This window comes from Varanus komodoensis, unplaced genomic scaffold (genome assembly GCF_004798865.1).
Source record: "Varanus komodoensis strain SLA01 unplaced genomic scaffold, ASM479886v1 scaffold1, whole genome shotgun sequence".
Lineage (NCBI taxonomy): Eukaryota > Metazoa > Chordata > Lepidosauria > Squamata > Varanidae > Varanus > Varanus komodoensis.
In genome coordinates, this window is record NW_025335268.1 from 22,213,047 (window position 1) to 22,234,478 (window position 21,432).

At 38.2% G+C, this 21,432-nt stretch overlaps 1 protein-coding gene across 8 annotated transcripts in view; it reads left to right on the top strand.

Moving 5' to 3' along the window:
- The window catches only part of AKT3 (AKT serine/threonine kinase 3), a 186,434-nt gene that overhangs the window by 15,477 nt on the left and 149,525 nt on the right, over positions 1-21,432 (top strand). For all 8 annotated transcript variants that reach the window (XR_006413700.1, XM_044419601.1, XM_044419584.1 and 5 more), the window contains exon 2: positions 8,058-8,203. Coding sequence is in view for 7 of the 8 variants with exons in the window: in XM_044419601.1 (XP_044275536.1) it covers positions 8,158-8,203 (46 nt within the window). In the remaining variant the exon portion in view is untranslated. The remainder of the gene's footprint in view (positions 1-8,057; positions 8,204-21,432) is intronic.

A 21,432-nucleotide genomic window follows, 5' to 3' on the forward strand; every position in this document is an offset into this window, starting at 1 on the left:
GAATAATAGTCAAGGAAAAGTAAAGCTGCAAGAGATCTTTACTTGCTAAAGGGTATGGTGAATCTTCTCCCCTTTGCACAGAGATCTTTATGATTTTTAGTATCCCTTCCCAGTTCCCCCATCTTTTCACATTTCATAAGTCTTCAGCAACTTTGGAAGGTGAATATTATGCAGCTGCCCCCTTTTCATGATCACTTCTTTTGAAAGTGTCAAAAGAAAGGGTTTTCTTTTAAAAACTCTGGTAAATATCCACATTTGCTTTTTGACAAGGAAATATTCATTCATGAATCTGCATATTCTTAAAAGCCTTGTCTACAAAATCTAAGTAAATTGGCATGCTAAATTAGATCACTCGAGGGCAGGGATAGGCAACTTGTAGCCCTCCAGATGTTTTCGACTGTGGGGTCTATCAACACTAGTCAAAAAAGCCAAAAGTGAGAGATGATGCAAATTGTAAGCCAAAACCTCTAAAGGGTCACAAGCTGCTTGCTCATCACAATATTTTCTGATGCAAACTGGAAATTTTCTTATGCAAATGAACTGGTTCAGATTAACTTTTAGAAATCTTTAGAATCTTTAGAAAACTTTCTGGAAAACCCTGATGTAAATAATAAAACAAATTACAATCCCACATTATAGATTTATACATAGAAAATTAAACATACAAGAAATAACTGGTCAAGAAATGACTGGTTATTACGCTTTTTACAGTTGAAGGGAAGGAGATTAGATCTTCCTACTGCAGCAAGTATACGCAAGGTGCATTTAGGTCAAATCAGTTTTGTTGAAAATTGATCACAGTGTAAAATAAGCAGATAAGTAGTAACTTAGCTTTGTTAAGGAAACTTTATAAAATTGTGCGTGTGTGTGTGTGTGTGTGTGTGTGTGTGTGTGGTTCTCTTTTAGAATCTACATGCCTAACAGATGGTTAGTAATCTTTGAGGATTTTTTGGAAATCAAATTTTTATATAAGAATTTGTACACCCCATTTACCGATCAAGAAATATTTGTTCACAGTGCCTTACATAGTATAAAAACATACATGCAATATGAAAACGTTAAAAACATTTATAATGCACTAAATAGCAGCAGCAGCAACAAACAAAATGCAAAGAGATGGAACTAGCAATCAGTAAATTAAGCAGTTCTTCCAGGGTCCATAGGGTTACTTTGTAATTACTGGGAGAAAGGGGAACATTTCCTTCCTCCCATATCTTCTTTGTAGCTATTCTTTTAACTATTTTCACTATTTCTTATACTTTCATTAACCAACTTTTTATACTGGATATTTCATTATTTTTTATTTGGAGGCTGTTGCAGTTTTTACTATGGCAGCCAGATTAATTACTGGGACCCGTGCACTGCCTGGCTGTATGGTTCTGAGTCCAATTCATGCTGCTAGTTTTAACCTATAAAGCCCTCCATAGCTTGGGACAACAATACCTAATGGCACAGTGTAGCTGGTCAACATCTAAGACCTTACCTTGAATGTCACCTCCAAGGGAGGTTTGCATTGTGGCAACAAGGGCCTTTTCTGTGGCAGCTCAAAAATTATGAAACAGTTTCCCCACTAAGGTCTGCCTGGCACCAACTTTATTATGTTTTTAACACCTGGTTAAGATTGTTTTCTTTGCTGCAAATAGCACATGGGGATGGCAGGTGATTATTGCAAGCTTTTTTTTGTTTATTTTTTGGCAGACCTAACAATAAGGCCTGGTTTTTATAAGGTCTTATATGGTTTATGTGGTTTTAATATGGTTTTAATTTTTAATTTGTTATGCCTTATTTTTTAATTTATATTGTTTTTATTATAGTTATTATTGTGTTCACTGCCGAAAGAGTTTTGACTATTGGGAGATACACAAATCAAATAGTAAATGAACAAATAATTCCAAGCTGGCTCCTGAGGTTTACATAACACTGCCTCTTTCACCTTTCATAATAATTTGAGCACCTAAATGTATGTCATAAAAATAGAACTGAGGATGATGCTAGGTTACCCTCCCTAGGGAAGGATGCTGCTATACCAAAGGCCCTCTTATAAACAGCCATTAGCCTCACTTCTCTAGTGTCAGATGAAGAACACAAATTTTTGATAGGCTCATATAGGAAAAGGTAATCTTTCAAATACCTTGTTCCCTAGCCATTTGGTACTTTATTGGTAAGAAAAACCTTGATTTGAGCTTGGCAACAATATGGAAACCAGTGTGCCTGTTCCATACCTTGTTCCCTAGCCATTTGGTACTTTATTGGTAAGAAAAACCTTGATTTGAGCTTGGCAACAATATGGAAACCAGTGTGCCTGTTCCAAGGCCAGTGTTACATAGTGTGTAAACTGCAAAGTGCGTATAGTCAAGGCTATGGTTTTCCCAGTTGCATTGTATGGCTGTGACAGCTGGATCATAAGGAAGGCTGAGCGCCAAAGAATTGAGGCCTTTGAATTGTGGTGCTGGAGGAGACTCCTGCGAGTCCCTTGGACTGCAAGGCGATCAAACCAGTCAGTTTTAGAGGAGATCAACCCTGACTGCTCTTTAGAAGGCCAGATACTGAAGATGAAACTCAAATACTTTGGCCACCTAATGAGAAGGAAGGACTCGCTGGAGAAGAGCCTAATGCTGGGAGCAATAGATGGCAAAAGAAGAAGGGGACGGCAGAGAATGAGGTGGATAGATGGAATCACTGAAGCAGTCTGTGTGAGCTTAAGTGGATTCCAGGGGGTGGTGGAGGACAGGAAGACCTGGAGGAATGTTGTCCATGAGGTCGCAATGGGTTGGACGTGACTTTGCAACTAACAACAACAAACTGCTGACTGGGCAATTGTCTAGGCATTATTTTTGCACTAGCTGAAGTTTCCTGACATTCCTCAAGAACAGTCCCATTCAGAGCACTTTATGATCATCTATATGAGAAGCAAGAATGTTTCTTATTCATGGTCTCTGTACATCACACATATGGGCTCTGCACCTGTGTGGGGCCTGTTTTCCAGAAGATTTTCTAGCTAGACTCATTTTGGCAGAAGCCCTTCCCTTTCTGCCCCTCAGTATCCACTTCTTCTGTTCATTTCCAATTACCATTGGAACCTTGTGCCTTTCCCTTTAGGTAGCTATCCCTTTTCCCTGAAATATTTTTTTCATTCTCATCTTTGTTTCTACTACAGTTCTCTTTCTTATTTCCTACCCCCCCTTTTTAATACAAACTGAAGTCTTCCCACAAAAACAAAAAAAAATCCCTTTTGCTATCATCTCTTCTTCCATCCCCAATGCTATCTTCTCTTCTTTCCCAATGCTACTCTAGGCACCATTTCAAAAATGTGTTTATTGTGGGATAAGCTGCCTCAACAGACAACAGCAGCACATTGAGAAAGTCATGGACTTGGTCTTTGATGCCATCTGGATGGAAGATACTGTACCAATCTTGATTCACTTCCTTCCAACACTCATTAACTCCATCAAGGACAATTGAAAGACACTGGCACAGTTAGTGCCTATATTCCAGTGGCTCAAAGGGAAGTGCCACGTTCAGGAGAAATCCATCCCATTCCTGCTTCAGCATCCAAGACCAAATACTTGTGGTGTCTGCACTGAGATGGTCACAGAGAGAACACTCAGTCCCTGTAGGCAAGGAGAGATGCTGTCTGGCTGTGATGGCACACCAAGTTTACATTGGGCCTTCATGTCTCCAATTACAAGCCATAATGGCCTGCTACCAGATATTTCTTTGGGAGAAGATGGGCTCCCTCTACAAACATCTCCTGGAGCAATAAAGAGAGCTGGTGTGAGTCTTTCAATCTGAGGCCCCCTGCTTGTCCTGTCAACAGATCAATATGGCATGCCTCCACATCAAGTGCAATTCCAGGGATCCTGTTGGTGCAGTGGCAATTCATTGACATGCCTAGCCACATGTGGGTGGGTTATTGCAGGAGGCACACAGTATAATTGAAGATCTTTTATTTGATGGTGAGGTCCTCTTCAACATCAACATCAAAGTGGATTAAAGGCTCAACTCCATTCAGAAGACCAGAATGACAGCAAAGACGATGGGGTCCAGTCAGCACAGCAGTACCACAGCAGTCATGTAAGTGGAGTGAAGCTACCTATACCAAATACTTTCCACGGGGACAGTACTCCTGCCCTCCATGACAACAGCTGGCTGTCCAACCCATACAGAGGGGGTTGCTAGTCAGTTCCATCAGCCAAAAAAGAGACTGGAGACAGAAAAATGTCACTTTGCCAAGGACAGTTGACCAGTCTCTCCTCCCCTGGATAGTTTGATGAACAAACCTCTCTACCTATCTTCCCACTTGAGACCTGCTTGATAGGTGGGTCCTTTCCATAGTGGAGGCAAGACACTTAATTAAATTTGACACTCAATTTGGGGCTGTTTATGCCACCATCCCCTGTCTCTCTTCTCAGTCAATCCTCTCCACTGCAGATCAGCTTGGCAACTGCAAGAGTCTGCCTCTGTGATCTCAACAGAAAGGGCCTTGAAACTCCAAGTCAATCCCAGAGCTACAATACAGCAAGTACAGCAGCTCCCCAGGTTCTTGGCAATAACAGCTGCAGTGGTACCATTCACCAGAATTTGGGTCCACTGCAGTTTTGATTTGTGCATGCTTACTGTCCTCAACACCATTCAACTCCATTCCATTTGGATGCATCTTACCATCCTGCACTCCATATAGTCAAGCTTAGCATGGTGAATCCAGTCAATACAGGGAGACTGCTTCTCACTACCAGAACCAGATATCACAGTGACAACAGTCTCCTCCCTCCAAGAGTGGGGAGTGCTTTGTGGCACCAACAAGACCCATGGAGCAAGGACTACTTGGGAGAGAAATAAGCACATCAGTTACCTGGAACTTGTGGCAGTACAGAAGGCCTTCCTTGTTTTCCAACCCATTCTTCAGAACGGACATGTGCAGATTGCTGTGGGCATCACTACCTGAACAAACAGGGAGGCACCAAATTTATTTTTGTGGCATGTCTAAGCATGCACATATGGAACTGGTGCATTAACATTATACTCATTAAACTAACCTTGGTCCATGAGACCAGGATGGTCAAGTTCAGAGCAGATTCCCTGAGCAGACAAAGCATGAAAATACACAAATGGGAGATAGGTCCCAGGATCCTTCCAGAGATTTTCTATATCTGGGGGACATCATCCATTGATCTTTTCTCCAACAAGACCAACACAGTGTGCAAGAAATTTTGGTCCTAGGCTGGGACTAGCAAGGGCTCACTGGGAGATGTGTTCCTCCTCTGCTGGAATGGGGCTCTTCCGGCCATTCCTGCTCATTACCAGGGTACTGGCAAAGATCTGCAGAGACAGAACCACCTGCATCCTCATCACTCTAGCGTGGCACTGGCAGTTGCAGTTTGTGTACCTGCTTAGGCTGTTGAAGAGGACATTCATCTGCTTTCTGTTGAACCCAAACATTATATCACAGAACTAAGGGATGATCCTCCATTCTGACATTGCCAACCTGTGCGTCACAGCATAGAAGATTGTTCGGTAGAGACAGGTACAGTTCACTGACCAGACCTGCAGAAAATCCTCAATGCAGCACTGAGACCATCTATGAGGAGATCATATCTGGAGTGGAATACATTTTCTGCCTTTATCCAGCAAGAATCCTTCAGTCCTTGTCAATTATCTATCCAACAAATCCTTGACTTTCTGCACACGTTTTACTACAGGAGTCTGAAACTGTCTCTCATCAAGGTTTACTTGGTGGCAATCTCCTCATTCCATCCACCGATCCAGGGTCTGTCAGTCTTTCGCATCCATTGCCCCAAATCCTTCATCCCAAGCTGGAGCCTGTCAGTCATTCTGTAAGCTCTCATGAAATGGCCTTTCAAACCTTTGGCCACTGCAGATCTCTGTCTTTTCTCCTGGAAGAATAGCCTTCCTTGTGGCCATTACATTGTGGCCATTACATTGGCCACAAGGGCCAGTGGGCCACACTCTGGGTTGACCAACCATATCTCACCTTTTACAGAGGCAATATGGTCTTGCATCCAGACCCCTCATTTCTTCCAAAGGTCACCTTAGCATTCAACCAAGAAATTGTTTTGCTAGCCATTGCTATATCTTCAAACCCAATGGAATCTACCCAGTACACACTTGATGTAGACAGGGCACTAGCATACTACCATTTGCTATGGCATGAGGTTCAGAGTTGAACTCATCAACCCTCAACTGCTTGTACACTGGTGCTTGAGATCATCATGTTTACCTACCAGCTTGCAGGACTGAAGCTTCCTGAGTGACCCGGAGCACACTCCACAAGGGTGGTGGCCACCTCAGTGGTGTTTCATGTGAGCATTCCCCTGCAGGACCTTTGCAAGGTGGTGAAATGGTCTGTCCTGCTGATAGCATTACTGGCTCAATGTCTGCACCAAATAAGACTGCTCCTTTGGCAGGGTAATCCTCTCTACAGTCCTCTGCTGACTATACCCTCCCACCTCCAGCTAGAAGGTATGCTCACTAGTCACCCATGTGTGTGATGCACAGCAACCTTTAAGAAGAAAGTCAGTCTGTGCTTACCTGTAGCTGTTGTTTTTTGAGTGTTCATCCCACTCACACATCCCACCCACCAACTACAATTGCAATTCCTCATTGAACAATTTCATTGTTCTTGGGCCTGAGGTTGGCTTTTTACTGCCCTTCCCTCAGTTCTGAGGCCACAATGTCAGTCTCATTGGAACTGAGGAACTGGGTGGGGATCCCTCCCAGATATATTGAGTGGCAGAAGGTGAGGGACTCCTGTCAAAACAAGTCTAGCTAGAAAACCTTCCCAACAGCAGGCCATGCACAAGCAATCTGACTTCTGTGGCCAGATCCACCTTCTCCATGAAGGGGCAATTGTTGCACCAACTAAAGCTAGCCAAAGGAACACCTGTTCACTGGTACTTCCTAACAAACCATGAGGAGGTCTAAGAGCAAACTGTGTACGTGCTCCTTCAGAGAGAGTGTGCTGTCACCCGGAAGTAGTTCTCTGTGGGATAGCCTGTCTACTGATCAATAGGATCTCCATTTCATAATAAGTTTCTCTCAGAAGTCAAGTCAAATGCTTTTTCCTTTCTATGTAGCAGACTTGAAGATCATGAGTGGTAGTTTTAAACCATTTAATCTAAATTGTTACTGAAGTCAGTTTTGCAGAAACAGTCTGCTTCAGCGCATGGCTCAACATTAGTAATTGGTCAGTAAGGATAAGCCTACAGCAATATATCCTGGCTATATTGCTGTAGGGTTGGATCCAGATTTAGTAATATGTAGGGTAAACCTATTAAAATCAGTGATTCTTAAGTTAGTCATTACTATCTAACTTAAGAGTAAAATAATTCTTATACTTTAAATAACTAGCCATCTTGAGACTTTTGTAAAGGGCAGGCTAGAAATGCCCCAAATAAATAAATAGGCTCTTACAGTAGGTACCTCATTATTTCTTTATTTGGTGGCTGTTGATATTTTTACTGCTGTAATTAAATTCCACTCATTCCAAGTAATTACCTCTTTCATAATCTAAGAAAATAACAATTGGATCTAAAGTTATCTCATAAACTAACATAAATTTAATTGTGTTTACTTCATCCCTTTCCTGATCATAGCATCCTAGGACAACTCCTTCATAAGTCATGAATAACTTAAGTGCCAGTGATTTCAGTAGAACTGCTTTAAGTAATGACTATATGTAGATCCAACTCAGAGTGATTTTCTTAACATCAGTAAGTATATTTATCAGTGAGCTTGTAAAAATCAGTGATAAAGTTAAAGCAGTCTTTTGTCTGCCCTTGCAAATTCATTTAGTACTGTCATTTCATGGTGCTAGTCTAATAAGTTGTTCTTTTAAGATTGTGGTTTATTTTTGGCAGCAGTTCAATATGTATTTATATTGTTGATCTGAATTTCTTTAAGACACTTTGAGTGCTATTTTTGAGAGAAGTTAATTCATAAATTTCCTAAATAAATACACAAAGCTTTTTGAGGGTGAGGTTTTGGATGTCAAACAGTAAGATATCAAGAGAGCTGATTTTGTTTGTTTATACCTCCAGGTTGATTTAAGATACTGAAAAGTCAGAAAGGACGTGAAACTGTATCGGCGAGAAAGGAAAATACTCTTTCTCTGAATTAAAGGCTTGGAGTGGAGACATCATGAGCGATGTTACAATTGTGAAAGAAGGTTGGGTTCAGAAAAGGGGTAAGTGTTAAATGAAACATGCTGCATACTTAGAATTAGAGCATAAATTGTTATTGTAATTACATTTTTGCCATTTAACATGTTAGTCTTATTAGGAATAGGTATTAATAGGAAATGAGACTTTAATTGAAATATTTTAGAGAATATGTTCAATGCTTCATGTGTGAATAAGTACATTGAGTTCCATAACTGTATTCCTTGCCCTCAGGAATTTGTTTATGTGGCTGTTTAATGCCAAAAGCATAAATAGTCAGGGACAAACACAATATTTAGAATGTACCTTAAGTTCTTTGCTAATTTGTTGCCCATTTATGTAATGTCCACTGTAGACAGAAATTATGCTGTGGCCAGAGTGGAGTGCATAACAATGCTTTTCTTTTTCAAGGATGTGAATAGAAGCCAAGCAAATTATCATCTAATAAGTTACCTATACTTTCCTTTGGGTTTTATACTGAATTGTTGCTAAATACCTTGAATCATGAGCAAATTGAGTACATGTCCTGCAAAAAAATATGACGATTCCATTGGTAAGGGGGAGTTAATTTTTCCTTGATCTCCTTATCCCTGCAAATTTCCAGGTTCCCTCCCTTCCTCCCAAAATCTGTCCCAGTCCCTTGCAGCTGATTGGGGGAAAGGGCTGCAGGGGAATGGGGGAATTCATTTGGCTGGCCAAAGGCCAGCATTGGATTAAATCATATGCTTTATTATGGATAATTCTTCAGTTCATATGATTCAAAAATGTAGACTACTGTAATCAGTCCTTATTTGCAGTGTTCATAGTTTTCACTCTGACATTTGACTTGACTAACAGTGATGGATTGTTGGCTAGATTTTCACATGCTAATGTAGCTGGTTATATTGCTGCTAAATTTACAGTCAAAGTAAAGTGAAGATATGCACTGGGACCAACATGCTTCATTTAATCCATGTCTAGTAATGTACTATTTTTGCCAGGAATGCCTTCTTGCCTATATCTTTGTAAAACATATATTAATAATATTGCAGGAAAACTGGAAAATCCTGTTTTTGTTGCTCTGAAGAATCTTGATAGTATTTTAGCTATTCTGCTGTATTCATCTGGTTGTGGTACTATATGAGATCAAGTAGAACTATTAACACATTTATTTATGTAAGTACAGATTTCTCTCTGTTATTTTTCAGAATTGCAGTGCAATGCTGCATTGCTTTTGCCCCTTCTCACACTGTTCTGGGGTATTCCCCAATCTTCTGGAACAGGTTACCAAACAGCATACATAACTATTGAAGGGACTTGCAGAAATTCCCCCTCCCCTGTTTCACTTAAAGAGATGAAACAGCATCCTCAAAGAGGTTGGAAAGGGTTAAAAGGGGGCATGTTGATGGGAGAGGAAGGAATGAAGAGGGTTCTTTCACCTGCAAGCCTTGCTGTCTCCCATCTCAACCTTCAGATAGTTAATGAGCTGAATGGGTTCAGAAGCCCATCTTCAGGTAGAAGCAAAGTCAGGAACAGGAGGCTGTAAAAGTCTCTGCCAAGCTCTGCCTGGTTTTGAGGAGGGTTCTTAGAGTGGAATTTTTTTCTCCATAGAGTATTAATCCCTCAGGACTGCAATCTTAGTGAGATTTTTCAAACTAAAAACCTACCAGATTATATGTTGGAATACCATTTGTATGTAAGCAAAATATGAATGATGCATATTTGGCATATTTTATTTGTTTAAATGTAGTCTGCCTTGTCATTTATAGCAACAAAACAGCAAAATTAATATAACAGCAATTCTTAACAATTAAGGTTGCAATTTTTAAGCTTCTAGGGAAGTTCCATCAAGCATACAGCAGGATTCTTTTCTCTGCCTTGCTGCTGCCAGTGGGTTGGAACAACCAGCGGAGGCAATTTTCAACCCTCTATTCACCTTTTAAAATATTTTCCTCTAGATGGGCCTTGAATCTAGAGGAGTTGTGTCGTTTGGAGCATGGCTGGAGAAGCCATAGGTTTTTTTGTGTACTGGCCTCTCATCATTTCTCTCTCCATGCACTGGAACATCCAATTTTTAACAATTGTTACGTCCTCAGATGATGCTGTTGCAGCCTTGTAAATCGGGCTGCTGTGATTGTAAGGGAGCAGTGGGAGGGATTGTAGCAAAAGTCCCTCACCTAAAGTCATTGCACTGCCTACAGCTTTGGGAAAGGGAATCTGAAAAAATATTGTGGCCCTGGTTCACTCTCCAAATAACCGCAAAATGCAACAAAAGAATAGGACCATATATCAGTGGCTACTGCTTAGAATGACTGTGTGCTCTATCTGTGTTCAAAGGCAGTTATGTCTCAGAATATCAATTACTGAAGAACAGTAGAAGATTACTATGAATCTTATGTTCTACTTATGACCTTCCCAGAGGCATGTGGTCAACTATTATGGGAAACATATTGATGGACTAGAAAGGCCATTGCTGGCTTTTGTGTAGAGAAAAGTAATACAAAATTTGAAAAGTTTGTTATTTTCAGAAATGAGTATAAGACTTTTGGAGCAAATAGTACTGTACACATAGGTATTTATAGTAGCTAGCTGCTGAAGTTAGGTACTGTGTAAGTTTAGGCTTTTTACTTTTTAAATTTGCATTTTAGCTGTAATAACTTTTCAAAGTTTATCGCTATTTAAAATACCAATGGATTTTGAATTGTGCAGTAAAGAACAATTTCATGAAAGAGATGTTGCTTTTGCCAGAGGTCCAGATTTATTGTCATGCTGGCCCTGAGATAACTATTTAGACTGCAAAATGGGAGGAAAGGTAAGGACAATGAATGTTTCAAGGTGACTTTCTGGCTGCTACTGTGTGTTCCAACTGATGAGAAAAAGGAACCTTCTCTTCTGAAAATGAATCAAACTGTGAGGTTTGATTAACACATGCTGTCTCATTAAGATAATACTGTGTGTGATGGCTTGTAGGTGTTAGCATTGATAGTTACACTAGCCTGAAAGTTTAGTGCAAACAGAGCTAGAAATGACCCACAATGTATTTTTCAGCAAGTACTGCTTTAGACATACAGAAGAGTTGTAATATCTGAAAAAGCAGACTCTATGTTGCTTAGTAACATTGTGTCAAGATTTCTTTATGCTAAACGGCTGTATTGTGCATATGTAACATCTCACTTTCTTTTCTTCTTTCCAAATATATTTGAATCTAAAGGAACTAATTCTTTTTTACTGTGTTACTTGGCTTTAGTAACATAGTGTTCCGTAACTCATATTCTGCCAAAGAACATAGTGCTCCAAGTAATGTTCTTCTAAAAGTACTATGGTTTAAGTAGCACAGTATGTTAAAATGTATTAGCAAGTGATAAAAAGTTGAAATCTATTATAGGAATTTAGGTCTGGAAAAAAATAGAACTGATACAGAAACTACATTGGAACAAATAATATATATTCATGAGCACAGATTTATTTATTTGATTTAAACTCTGCCTTTTTACTGAAATTGACACTCTGGATGGCTTAGAAAAACGAGCTAAAACAGATTAAAACAATAGCACTCTCTCACAAATATAATGGTAAGTTCTGTGTACATCCTTTATTTCTTTTGGTTTCTTCTGTAAATGCATGCTTTTTCTTTAAAACTTGCTTTCTTTAAGTGCATTTATGTGGCTGAGAAAATGTTTTGAGGTTGCATTCTGGTTTTAAATTGGCCAGTAGCTCATCCTGGAATACATTTTGACATACATGCATGCTTAATGTGTCTATAAATGTGAAGGAATCTTTTCATAGAATGGCACAGGTATTCTTATTCATGTGAATATATGGGTTCCTTTACATTTATTGTCCTGAGCACCATAGACTCTGGCTGTATTTGAAAATTCTCCCTGAAATCTGAGTTTGGTGGATTTTACTAGGACATTGTTCTTCTTTGAGGTGGGCAGGGGGTAGGGTTCAGTTATGTTATAATCAGCAGAACTGGGGTTTTGCTGAAATGGGCCCTCACTGTGGGAACCTTATGATATCCATTTTTTAAATCTGAAAATAATTTCATTCGGTTATTACTTAGTAGAGAAGACCTCAGATAGTTCACTATTTTTGTGAAACTGAAACTCTGATTAAAATTGAAACTACAGATTATTAACAAAGGCATTTGGAAATGTCTTTAAAATCCATCTGGTTTCAGTGGCTTTCCTGTGAGCTGTGTTTTATGGTATTGCTGGTGGATTTTGGCTATAACTAATATTGGCTTTTTATATTTGAAGGATGAGTGTTTGTTTTTAGAGTTATTACTGTGTTTTTATTTATTAATGAAGTTAAGTTTTTTATGTGTTTTTAACCTGGAGTCTGTCTTGAGACCATTTTACTCTATAAAGTTAGATTAAGCATGTTAACTGCATAAATAACTGCTCAGCTTACCTGAATGAGTTAAGCTGGCCCAGTTCACATGTGACAACCAGCAACAAGTTATTTAAAGTATGGTTTGTCAGGACCCTGAGCAAATGAACACAAGTATGCCGACTTCTGCATGCTTGCTAGTTCCATTTAAATCAGCTTTGCTCAACAACTCAGGAATGTTGCCTGTCTTGTTTTTCTAATGTGACATCAGAAACTGAAATTCTAGATTGGTCAGGGTTTAGCTCAGCAGTCACCCATTGTTTGCTGTTGGGTTATAAAGTCAGGTTTGCTTGTCCCTTCCAGAGTTCCAGGTTTGGATGTCAAATGAAATAATCCAGTAACAGGGTTTCCCCAGGTTATTCATTAAAGCTTTTGAACAGCAGAAGCAACAAGTATACAAGAGGCAATATGTTTGCTTTCTTGAACTGGTATCATGTATGAACCAGCTCTATCTGAATTACTAGCATTTAATATTGATGATCAGGTATATAATACAATACTTGATTTCCATATTGATAACACCCAGTGTAATTCCTTTGAAGGACCTAGCAGATTTATGTAGATGTTAGCAACACTGGAGACAGCATGGAGCCCTGTGGACTCAATAAGTCAGGTCCTTCCTGGAGGAGGTATTGCCTACAAGCATCGCCATCTGGACTAACCCAAGAGGGAGGAATGGAACCACTCACTGCAAGGCAGTGCCCCCAATTCCCAACTCCCTCAGACAATCTAGAAGGAGACAATGAATGACAGTATCAAAAGTTGTGAGAGATCCAACAGAACCAAGAAGGACACATTCCCCACTGACAATTCTGAATTGTAGAGCATCTACTGAGATACCCAAAAAACCATTCTCAAAATGAATAATCAGTGCAGAACCTATTAATAAATATAATATACTAAATTTATTGAATATATACTCATTTTTAGTATGAAGTCACTAACAAATAATATGAAAAATTGTACTTCATTTTATTGACTTGTATGCACTAAAGAAAATCAAAATTTGATGTTACTGATGATAGTTGCAGGTGCATTTCTGGTTCTGCATCCATTTTATTCCTGTATTTTGTTTTCATCTCTGTATGTGTGGAAAAAGTCATTTCACATAAATAATCAGTGACAAAAGGCATAGGAATCTTTATTGCATGATCTATTGCACTTCAGGATATTAACTGTAGATTTGGATTCCAAAATTAATAAGTTCTTCCTGCTGGAACTTAATTTTTAACGTTGAATCTGTAAATATATCAATTAATAGTTCCCTCTCTTCACTGAATTATTTTCTTTGACAATGTTTGAATGGATTTTTAGTCTAGTTGTATTATTCTGTTAGTACTGGAAAATACTATCTACTAGTTTTTGTAACTCCAACAAATGCTCTGTTATGTATTCTTGAACAATTTTATGAAGATTCAAATCATTTTCTATCAAGAAGTCACTTAATTTTTCATAACAGTTTACATTTTTGTACATATGAAATCTATAAATCAAATTTTAAAATTAAGGCATCTGTTTTAACATTAAATTCAAATATATGAATTTTAGTTCCTTGGAGTGATTTATTTACTTTATCTTAAACTGAAAATGTATCTGCAAGGTACATAATAATCTGAGTCCACATGTTGTCGTATAATTTGGAGCAATAATAATAATGTCTCAGTTGAGTTAAAAAATGACCTCTTCTTTTACTTCATAAAACCTGTTCAAAAAATTTCCTCAGGATAGTCAGTGTACCTCTGTATGTCTTTTGAGAATTGGATAAGGAGCTATCCAGAATAATGAGAATAATCCTGAGTTTAGCTCCTGAAAATATAAACCCAAGTATAGTCAGTGTTTCTCCATATATACAACATAAAAAAATGTTTTCAGCAGTTGCTTTATCCTTAAGAGGTTTGCTCATAAAAATATCCTATTGGACAGTTAAATTAAACATATAGCACACTAGAACAATTAAAATAATCAAACCAGCAACATCAGGAGATTCATCTAATTGCACTGTGAAATCACAGGGTGAGGATTTAAAATAAGATATTAATTCATCCTTACAAAAAACTGCCATATCACTATCTAGTGATTGTTGTATCAAAGAGAGACACACCTTCTATTTATTTGGCAGATACCTTGCCAGTGTTACATGTAATTAGATCTTTGAATCAAGGTTTTATTTTTTGGCAATTGCATATACCTCCCTTTCTTTAGCAATGTGATAACTAATGAGGTAGGAAGCCTCAAGTGAATTTTCATTATCATTGTACAAGAGTTTGGAAAAAAAATCTTGCTTTTGAGCTCTTTGTATTTATGCTTAAAATATTCTACATTTTGCCTGTCAGATGTGGGTGGTTATTCTCCATTTTTTTTAATTTTGCAGGATTTAGACTACTATTGCTTACTTTTTTTTTTTTTGCATTTGACCCATACTCCACTTGGTTATTCTTTATTTCTGGTCTAAGTAAATCCAAAACTTAAGTCACTTTATTCATAGTTTCTTTTGGAACCACCATCAAGAAATTTCTGCTTTTAATAGGTGCTTTGCATGTTTCTGAAATGACTGTTTTGCATGTCAAGTTTCCAGAAGTAGATGGTGTGACATTTACAGATGTTGAAGAATTTATGTTTTTCCTCTGTTTGTTCAGTTCTTTTTTATCAGTTTTAAACCAAATGTCCATGGAGAAGAGCAAATATAGTCAATTAAAATTCTTTAATTAGCTTTTCAGTTATCATTGACCACAAAATTAATTCCATTACATAAACTGAAAGCCTTTCCACACATCCCTTAAACAATTCAAACCTATGTGATGTGAAGTGAATTACTAGCTGTGTTTAAACAGCAAACTTTTTTCTTCCTGATTTGCCTGGATTTTTTCTGTGGCTAAGGAGCCACCAGGAGATAAAGTTTGATTGTGCTGAAGAGCCAGCACCTGATTTGCATACAGCCCTGTCAATCAGATCCCAACAATGGAGAGAAATGTGTGTGTATGCAAAGGCTTGCTTTTTTTACCTTCTGTGAATCATCATGAGAAAATATGCTTTAAAAAATAATACACACAGAAGCATAAATACACACACACTGCAGTAAGCAAGAAAAAATGTTTGCTTCCTCATGTATAGACTTGGGGGGATGATAATCTGAAAGGGGGGGATGCAATTCACTAAGGGGTAAGCAGGGAAAAATATGATTGCCTGGAATGGCAGGCATCCAATGTGCTAGATGCTCAGATTCCCATGGAGTGATCTACACAGCTTATTTATTCTTAAATTTATGTGCTGCCCACTAGTCCATAAAGATTATCTAGGTGGCTAACAATAGGATCAATATTACAAATACTAAAACCACAACAAGAGTAAACCCAATTATATATAAAAGCCATAACATAGCCATTAAACATTAAAATTATATCAGGCAAGCAGGACAGCAAGATGTCACAAAAGGGTAATGGATCTAATTCAGATCAATTGTTAAAGTACTCAGAAAAGTGAAACATCTTTGCCTGACACAGAAACAAACAGTGCTGGGAGCAGTAGTTTCAGATGTTTAATTAGGCCTGTGTGATTGTTATTACTTGCAATCTGAATCCACTCACATGAAACCAGATTAATCTGCTTTTAAAGGTATGTGTGTAAAGGCTCTGAATTAAAATTAATTAAGACCTTGTCATACAGTTTTGCTCTTAAACAAAAGAGAGGAATGATGATATTACAGTTTCACTGTAATCAAAAGAGTAACTGTCATGCTGAACCCCTGGATGATACGGCTCTGAAGCCAGTTTGAACTGGGTCCAGAAAATCAGTTATACTCGGGACTACCAGGAACTGCAGTGACACCTCCCTCTCAAGCAACTTGTAAAGAAATGGTATATTTGAGACAGGTCTAAAGTTGTTAAGGTGGAGAAGACAGATTTGGGTTTCTTAAGGAGGGGCATACAGTAGCCTCCTTCAGGCAAGTAGGAGGCCTAACCTCTTTGAAGGAGGCATTAATATGATGACACAATAGCTGTCTCAGTGCTTCCACCACCTGGCCTATCAACTAAGATGGACACACATCAAGATCATTTTTTCTCACCAGTCTAAGCAGCCTGTCAACAATATCGGGACTTACAAATGGAAATCAATTCCAAAAAAACTCCATTCATGAAGTTGCTGACACTTCTGCAATTGCATCAAGCTCGGCTGTTATTCAATCAATTTTATCTACAAAATAGTTGTTAAAACTGTCATCATGAGTAGTTGATAGTATTAGGTTAGGGGGCACTTAAGATAAGTGCCTTATACCACCTTAAACAGTTCTGGAGTTTGCAGAGAAGATACAAGCAGAGAAGAGACTTTTCTTTGCTGCTCATATTGGCACCACATTGGAGTGAAGATGGTCTCTATAAAGTATTTTGTTGGAAATGAGTCCAAATTTCCTGCCATCAGCATTCTAGTTGTCCTTCCTGCTTTATACACTGGAGTTTCTCTGTATACTAGAGAGCTGTTTTGGAAGCAGGACAGAGAGGATGCATAGGAGCAATTATGTTGAAGGCCCTAGTCAGCTCCCAATTCCATTTTGTGGCCTGGATCTTCATAGAATTGCTTCCAACACTGGCCAAAGCACCTCATAGAGCTGACAGTAAATGTTTGACAGTAGTTTTTTGGAGGAATATGTTGCCTTTAAAATTAACTGTTCTATGAGATTTAGGGATCTGGTGACTTGAAAAAAACCTGTGAAATTGGAAGCAAAATGTATTGGTTTAGTCAGCTTCAACTTTTTTTTTCTTTCAGTTGCTTGCTTGTAAGGAGTTTTGTATCTTTATAAGGAAATCTAAGCATGTACAGTTTTTTCTGTTTATAGTCCTTTCCTTTTGGTTCTTGGAGATTACAATAATGCTAGGGAAAATTGAATTCAGAAGAAGAAGAAGAAGAAGAAGAGGAAGACCAGCTACAAGGTGGATCAATTCCATAAAGGAGCCTATAGCCTTGCTTTGAGAGGTGCTGAGTAAGAATGTTCAGGACAGAACAGTTTGAAGGACATTCATTCATAAGGTTGCCATAAGTTGGAGATAACGTGATGGCATATGACAACAGCAGTTTTGTTCTGAAACATAAAGTGATGGAGAAAACTGATAGCTGTAATGTCCAAAGTGTGGGCAACAGGTAGTTATGATAGGAACGCTGGGAGCATGGCACAGATGCAGGTTGGAGTCCAGTGGGTTCAGAAGGCCAGAAGCAAGATGCTCATTGGTGTAGCAGTCTAGAGTTAAGCCTAGAAGACAAAAATTCAAGAAACATAGTCTTTTACAGTACAAAAGTATAGTCCAAGTGTCAAGTTTTGGAAAGACAATACATTCCGAAGCATGCAACGTCAAGCAGCTAGCTGGGAAGACAGAGTCAGGCTAGAGATAGGACTGGAGTAGGAACAGCCTGGAGGCAGGCAGGCCAGTGTAAAAGCCAGAGTACAAAGGAATCACCAGAACAGCTCATATTTCTGTAACAAAGAGCAGTAGTGTGGTGAGGTCTTTTATGCTGGTGTCTGAAGCCTCCAGCTGCATAATTGTTCCTCACCTGTTCCCTGCAGGTGCCTGCAGAGGTGCTCTTGGTTCTTGAGGGTCTCTCAGATGCTGATCCTGACAATAAGAAGTGTGAGATAGCTGTGCCAATTTCTTAGTTCATATAGTCTGAATCTGTAGATTTACTAGGCAAAGGGATTACACACACACACACACACACACACACACACACACACACAATTGATTCATGTGTCAAGAATGGAAGTGCTGCAGTGCAATTTTTATTTTAGAAATCTAGTTCTCAGGAGACTCACATGAATTGTGAGGTACTTTTTATTATTACTCATCATCAGTGCAAACTGTTGACTGGAGTTTCGAGATAAGCAACCTAAAGAACAATTTGAAATTATCATGTACAAATCTGTGATTACGAATTATATAAAATTATAATGTATCTATAATTGGACTGTAGTGTTTCATATGAAATTAAACAATTATCAGAATTTAGAATTATATTTATTAATTTAGATAACACAATATAATATAATCCTTGCTAATTGTCCTGCCTAACTCAAAGCCCACAACCTTCCCTGGGTGATGATAGTGAGATTTTCCATATTTCAAAAGGAGACTTCCAGAGTTTTCTAATCACTTCTTCTGGAGATTATACCCTTCACTTAATGCAACTTGGAAATTTTTGTTATCAAGAGCATAACAGGGTTGCTCACCCATAGTGACACATCATGCATTCCGCAACCTTTTTTGAATTCATTTGGACTGAACAGGATCAAAAATTTGGGATTGCCCTGTTTGCCTTTAATAAAACCTGCAAGTTTAAAAGCTAGTGGAATGTTGTACATTTGTAGGATCTATTGTCCACTTGTTTACAGCAAGCCATAGATTTACCCAGTAACCTGTTTTCTCTCACTGCTCCCCAACAAGCCTTCAGTTTTAAAGCCAATAAGTAATCATGTGCGAACCAGATCTAGGTTCAGGTTAGTTGTTGGTTAAATAGTCTACTGTTAATCAAACTAGTAATTCCATATTAACTGTGGGTTCTTTAACTCATAATGAAGCATTAGTGTCTGGGTTTTGAAGTCTCATTGCAATTCAGTCTTGCAGGCAAAATGGCCATTGAATTATGCTGGCACATTCCACAGCAAATTGTGGATTAATTGAGCTATGAGTTGTTGCCACCACATGTGAAATAGGTTATTATCTGGCATCTTTTGTTAGCTTACTGGCACCAATGTTCAAATGTTGCTAGTAACCTACCATATAGCTCTGCTTCCAAGAAAGGGGAAAGTGTTACAGAATATATCTAGAAAAAGAGAGGCTAACTAGGAGATATATCTGTGGAGAGATCATTTGGTAGGGAAACAGAAAAGGAAGGAGTAAGAATGTAAAAAAGCACAGCTGGATCAAACTAAAGTCCTTTCTAGTTTAGTATCTTGCTTCCTGCAGTGGCTAACCTGGCATCTGTGGGAAGTTCACAAGCAAGATATGATAGCACCAGGTTAGCCCTCTCACCTTGTTCCCCAACAAATATTCAGAAGCACAGTGAGCCCAAATAAAAGCTGGCATGAGACTGAATTCCAAAACACAAAACCAGTCCTTTGAACTCATTTTTTCTGCTCTGACGTCAAATTCAGTTACTGAAGGCAAATTAATGAGACTCAGAAGCAAGTAATTTAACTCAGAACATAGGTAACAGAGATGAGGGAATACACTAGTTATACTTAGAGAGAAACTCTGGCATAGTTCTTACAAAAATGAGATGAAAAAGTAAACCAGTTTGTTCAGTACAGCACTTCAAGCTGCAGGTGGGGAATCACATTATTGAATTCTCTTCGGTGCATTATTCCTTGCATCCAAAAAATAAGTTTGTGGAAAGGCTTCTTTAATTGTACATACCTGAGATAGCAATTTATGTCAGAATGAAAAGGTAATTTGCAAAAAATTATATAAATAAAATATTGATGAAAACGTCGATGCATTCAATAATTTTTATTTTTTATTTTAAGGAAGTGTAAATGTCAAGTTTAAGAAACTGATAAGCACAAGGACATCTGTTTTTTAAATGCAGATAAATTATAAGAATTAAAAGGGTAATAAAAGCTTTGAATTTTGAAATGTTTGCAACAACTAATAATATGACTTCCTGAAGACATTTTTGTCAAAGTTTAAGAAGTTAGAGCTAATTAATTTCTTGGGAGACATATGATGAAATAGTAGGTGTGATAACATATTTGAGTAACATATGGTCGTTACGGGGCACCTTTCTAATGACTGAGCAGCAAATTAAAAATAGACTTTTTTGCTTTTCAGTACTAATTCTTTGTTTATATACTATTTAACTACATTTAATTTCATTATATGTTAACTTAATTTCATGTTTGTAATGGAATAATGAAGTAATACATTGAACTACACAATATTATGTGAATTATGAACTGTTCAGATCAGCAGTCTCCAGGGTTGTGTGTCATAGGCAACCTCACAAAATGGTTGCCATGGTGGGCTTGGCCATTCATAGAATGGCTGTCATGGTGGGTATGGCTAAATGGTTCTCATGATTAGGTATGCATTAGAAAACAATCTCATGAAGGGAGAAAAAGAAAGAATAAGATGTCCAGGCATGCAAATAAAGGCAGACTTGGGATCTGAATGCCAAAACACAAAACCAGTGCTTTGAACTCACAGTTTTCCGCTCTTACATAAATTCCATAGTTAGAGAATGCAGATTAAGGAAACTCAGAGCAGAGTAATTTGCCTAGGAAATTACATATAAGACAGAGATAGGATCTGAAGCTTAAATGTCAAATCACGTTATGTGTCCCCATTAAGAACAACAAAATATACACCATATACACAAAACTCAGGAAAACATATGCTACACCAAAGAAAACAAACTAGTTGTACACACACACAGCACACAGCACAAAACATTACCTCTAGCTTCTCCCCTCTAATCCTCTGGGGCATTCCCTATTATTCCCCATCTTAACTCTTTCTTTTCTCTTGGTGGCTGGAAATGCTTTGGTCTGCTTTGCAGTTTTGTAAAGAAAGGTTGCGCTAGAGGCTGGCACTCCCTTTTGCAACATGCTTGCATCCCAGTTAATAATAATAATTCTTTAAAAAGTTAGAATGAGAAGGGTGCTAGGCAGGCTCTAAGAGATGTCTGTGGGACATCTCGCAATCTAGATAATGATCCATGTTTTACACAATCTTTATGTGGATGTTGAAAAGAGAATATATGCTGCTCTAAATGTGCTATAAAATTCAGTCTTTAAGTTTATTCTGTTCTAGTTAAAGACTTAAAGATAAACAGCTGGGGAAGAGAGAGAGTTGGAGGATTTCCACCTTGCTGTCCTTCTTTTCTTCATACACTCTTGCAT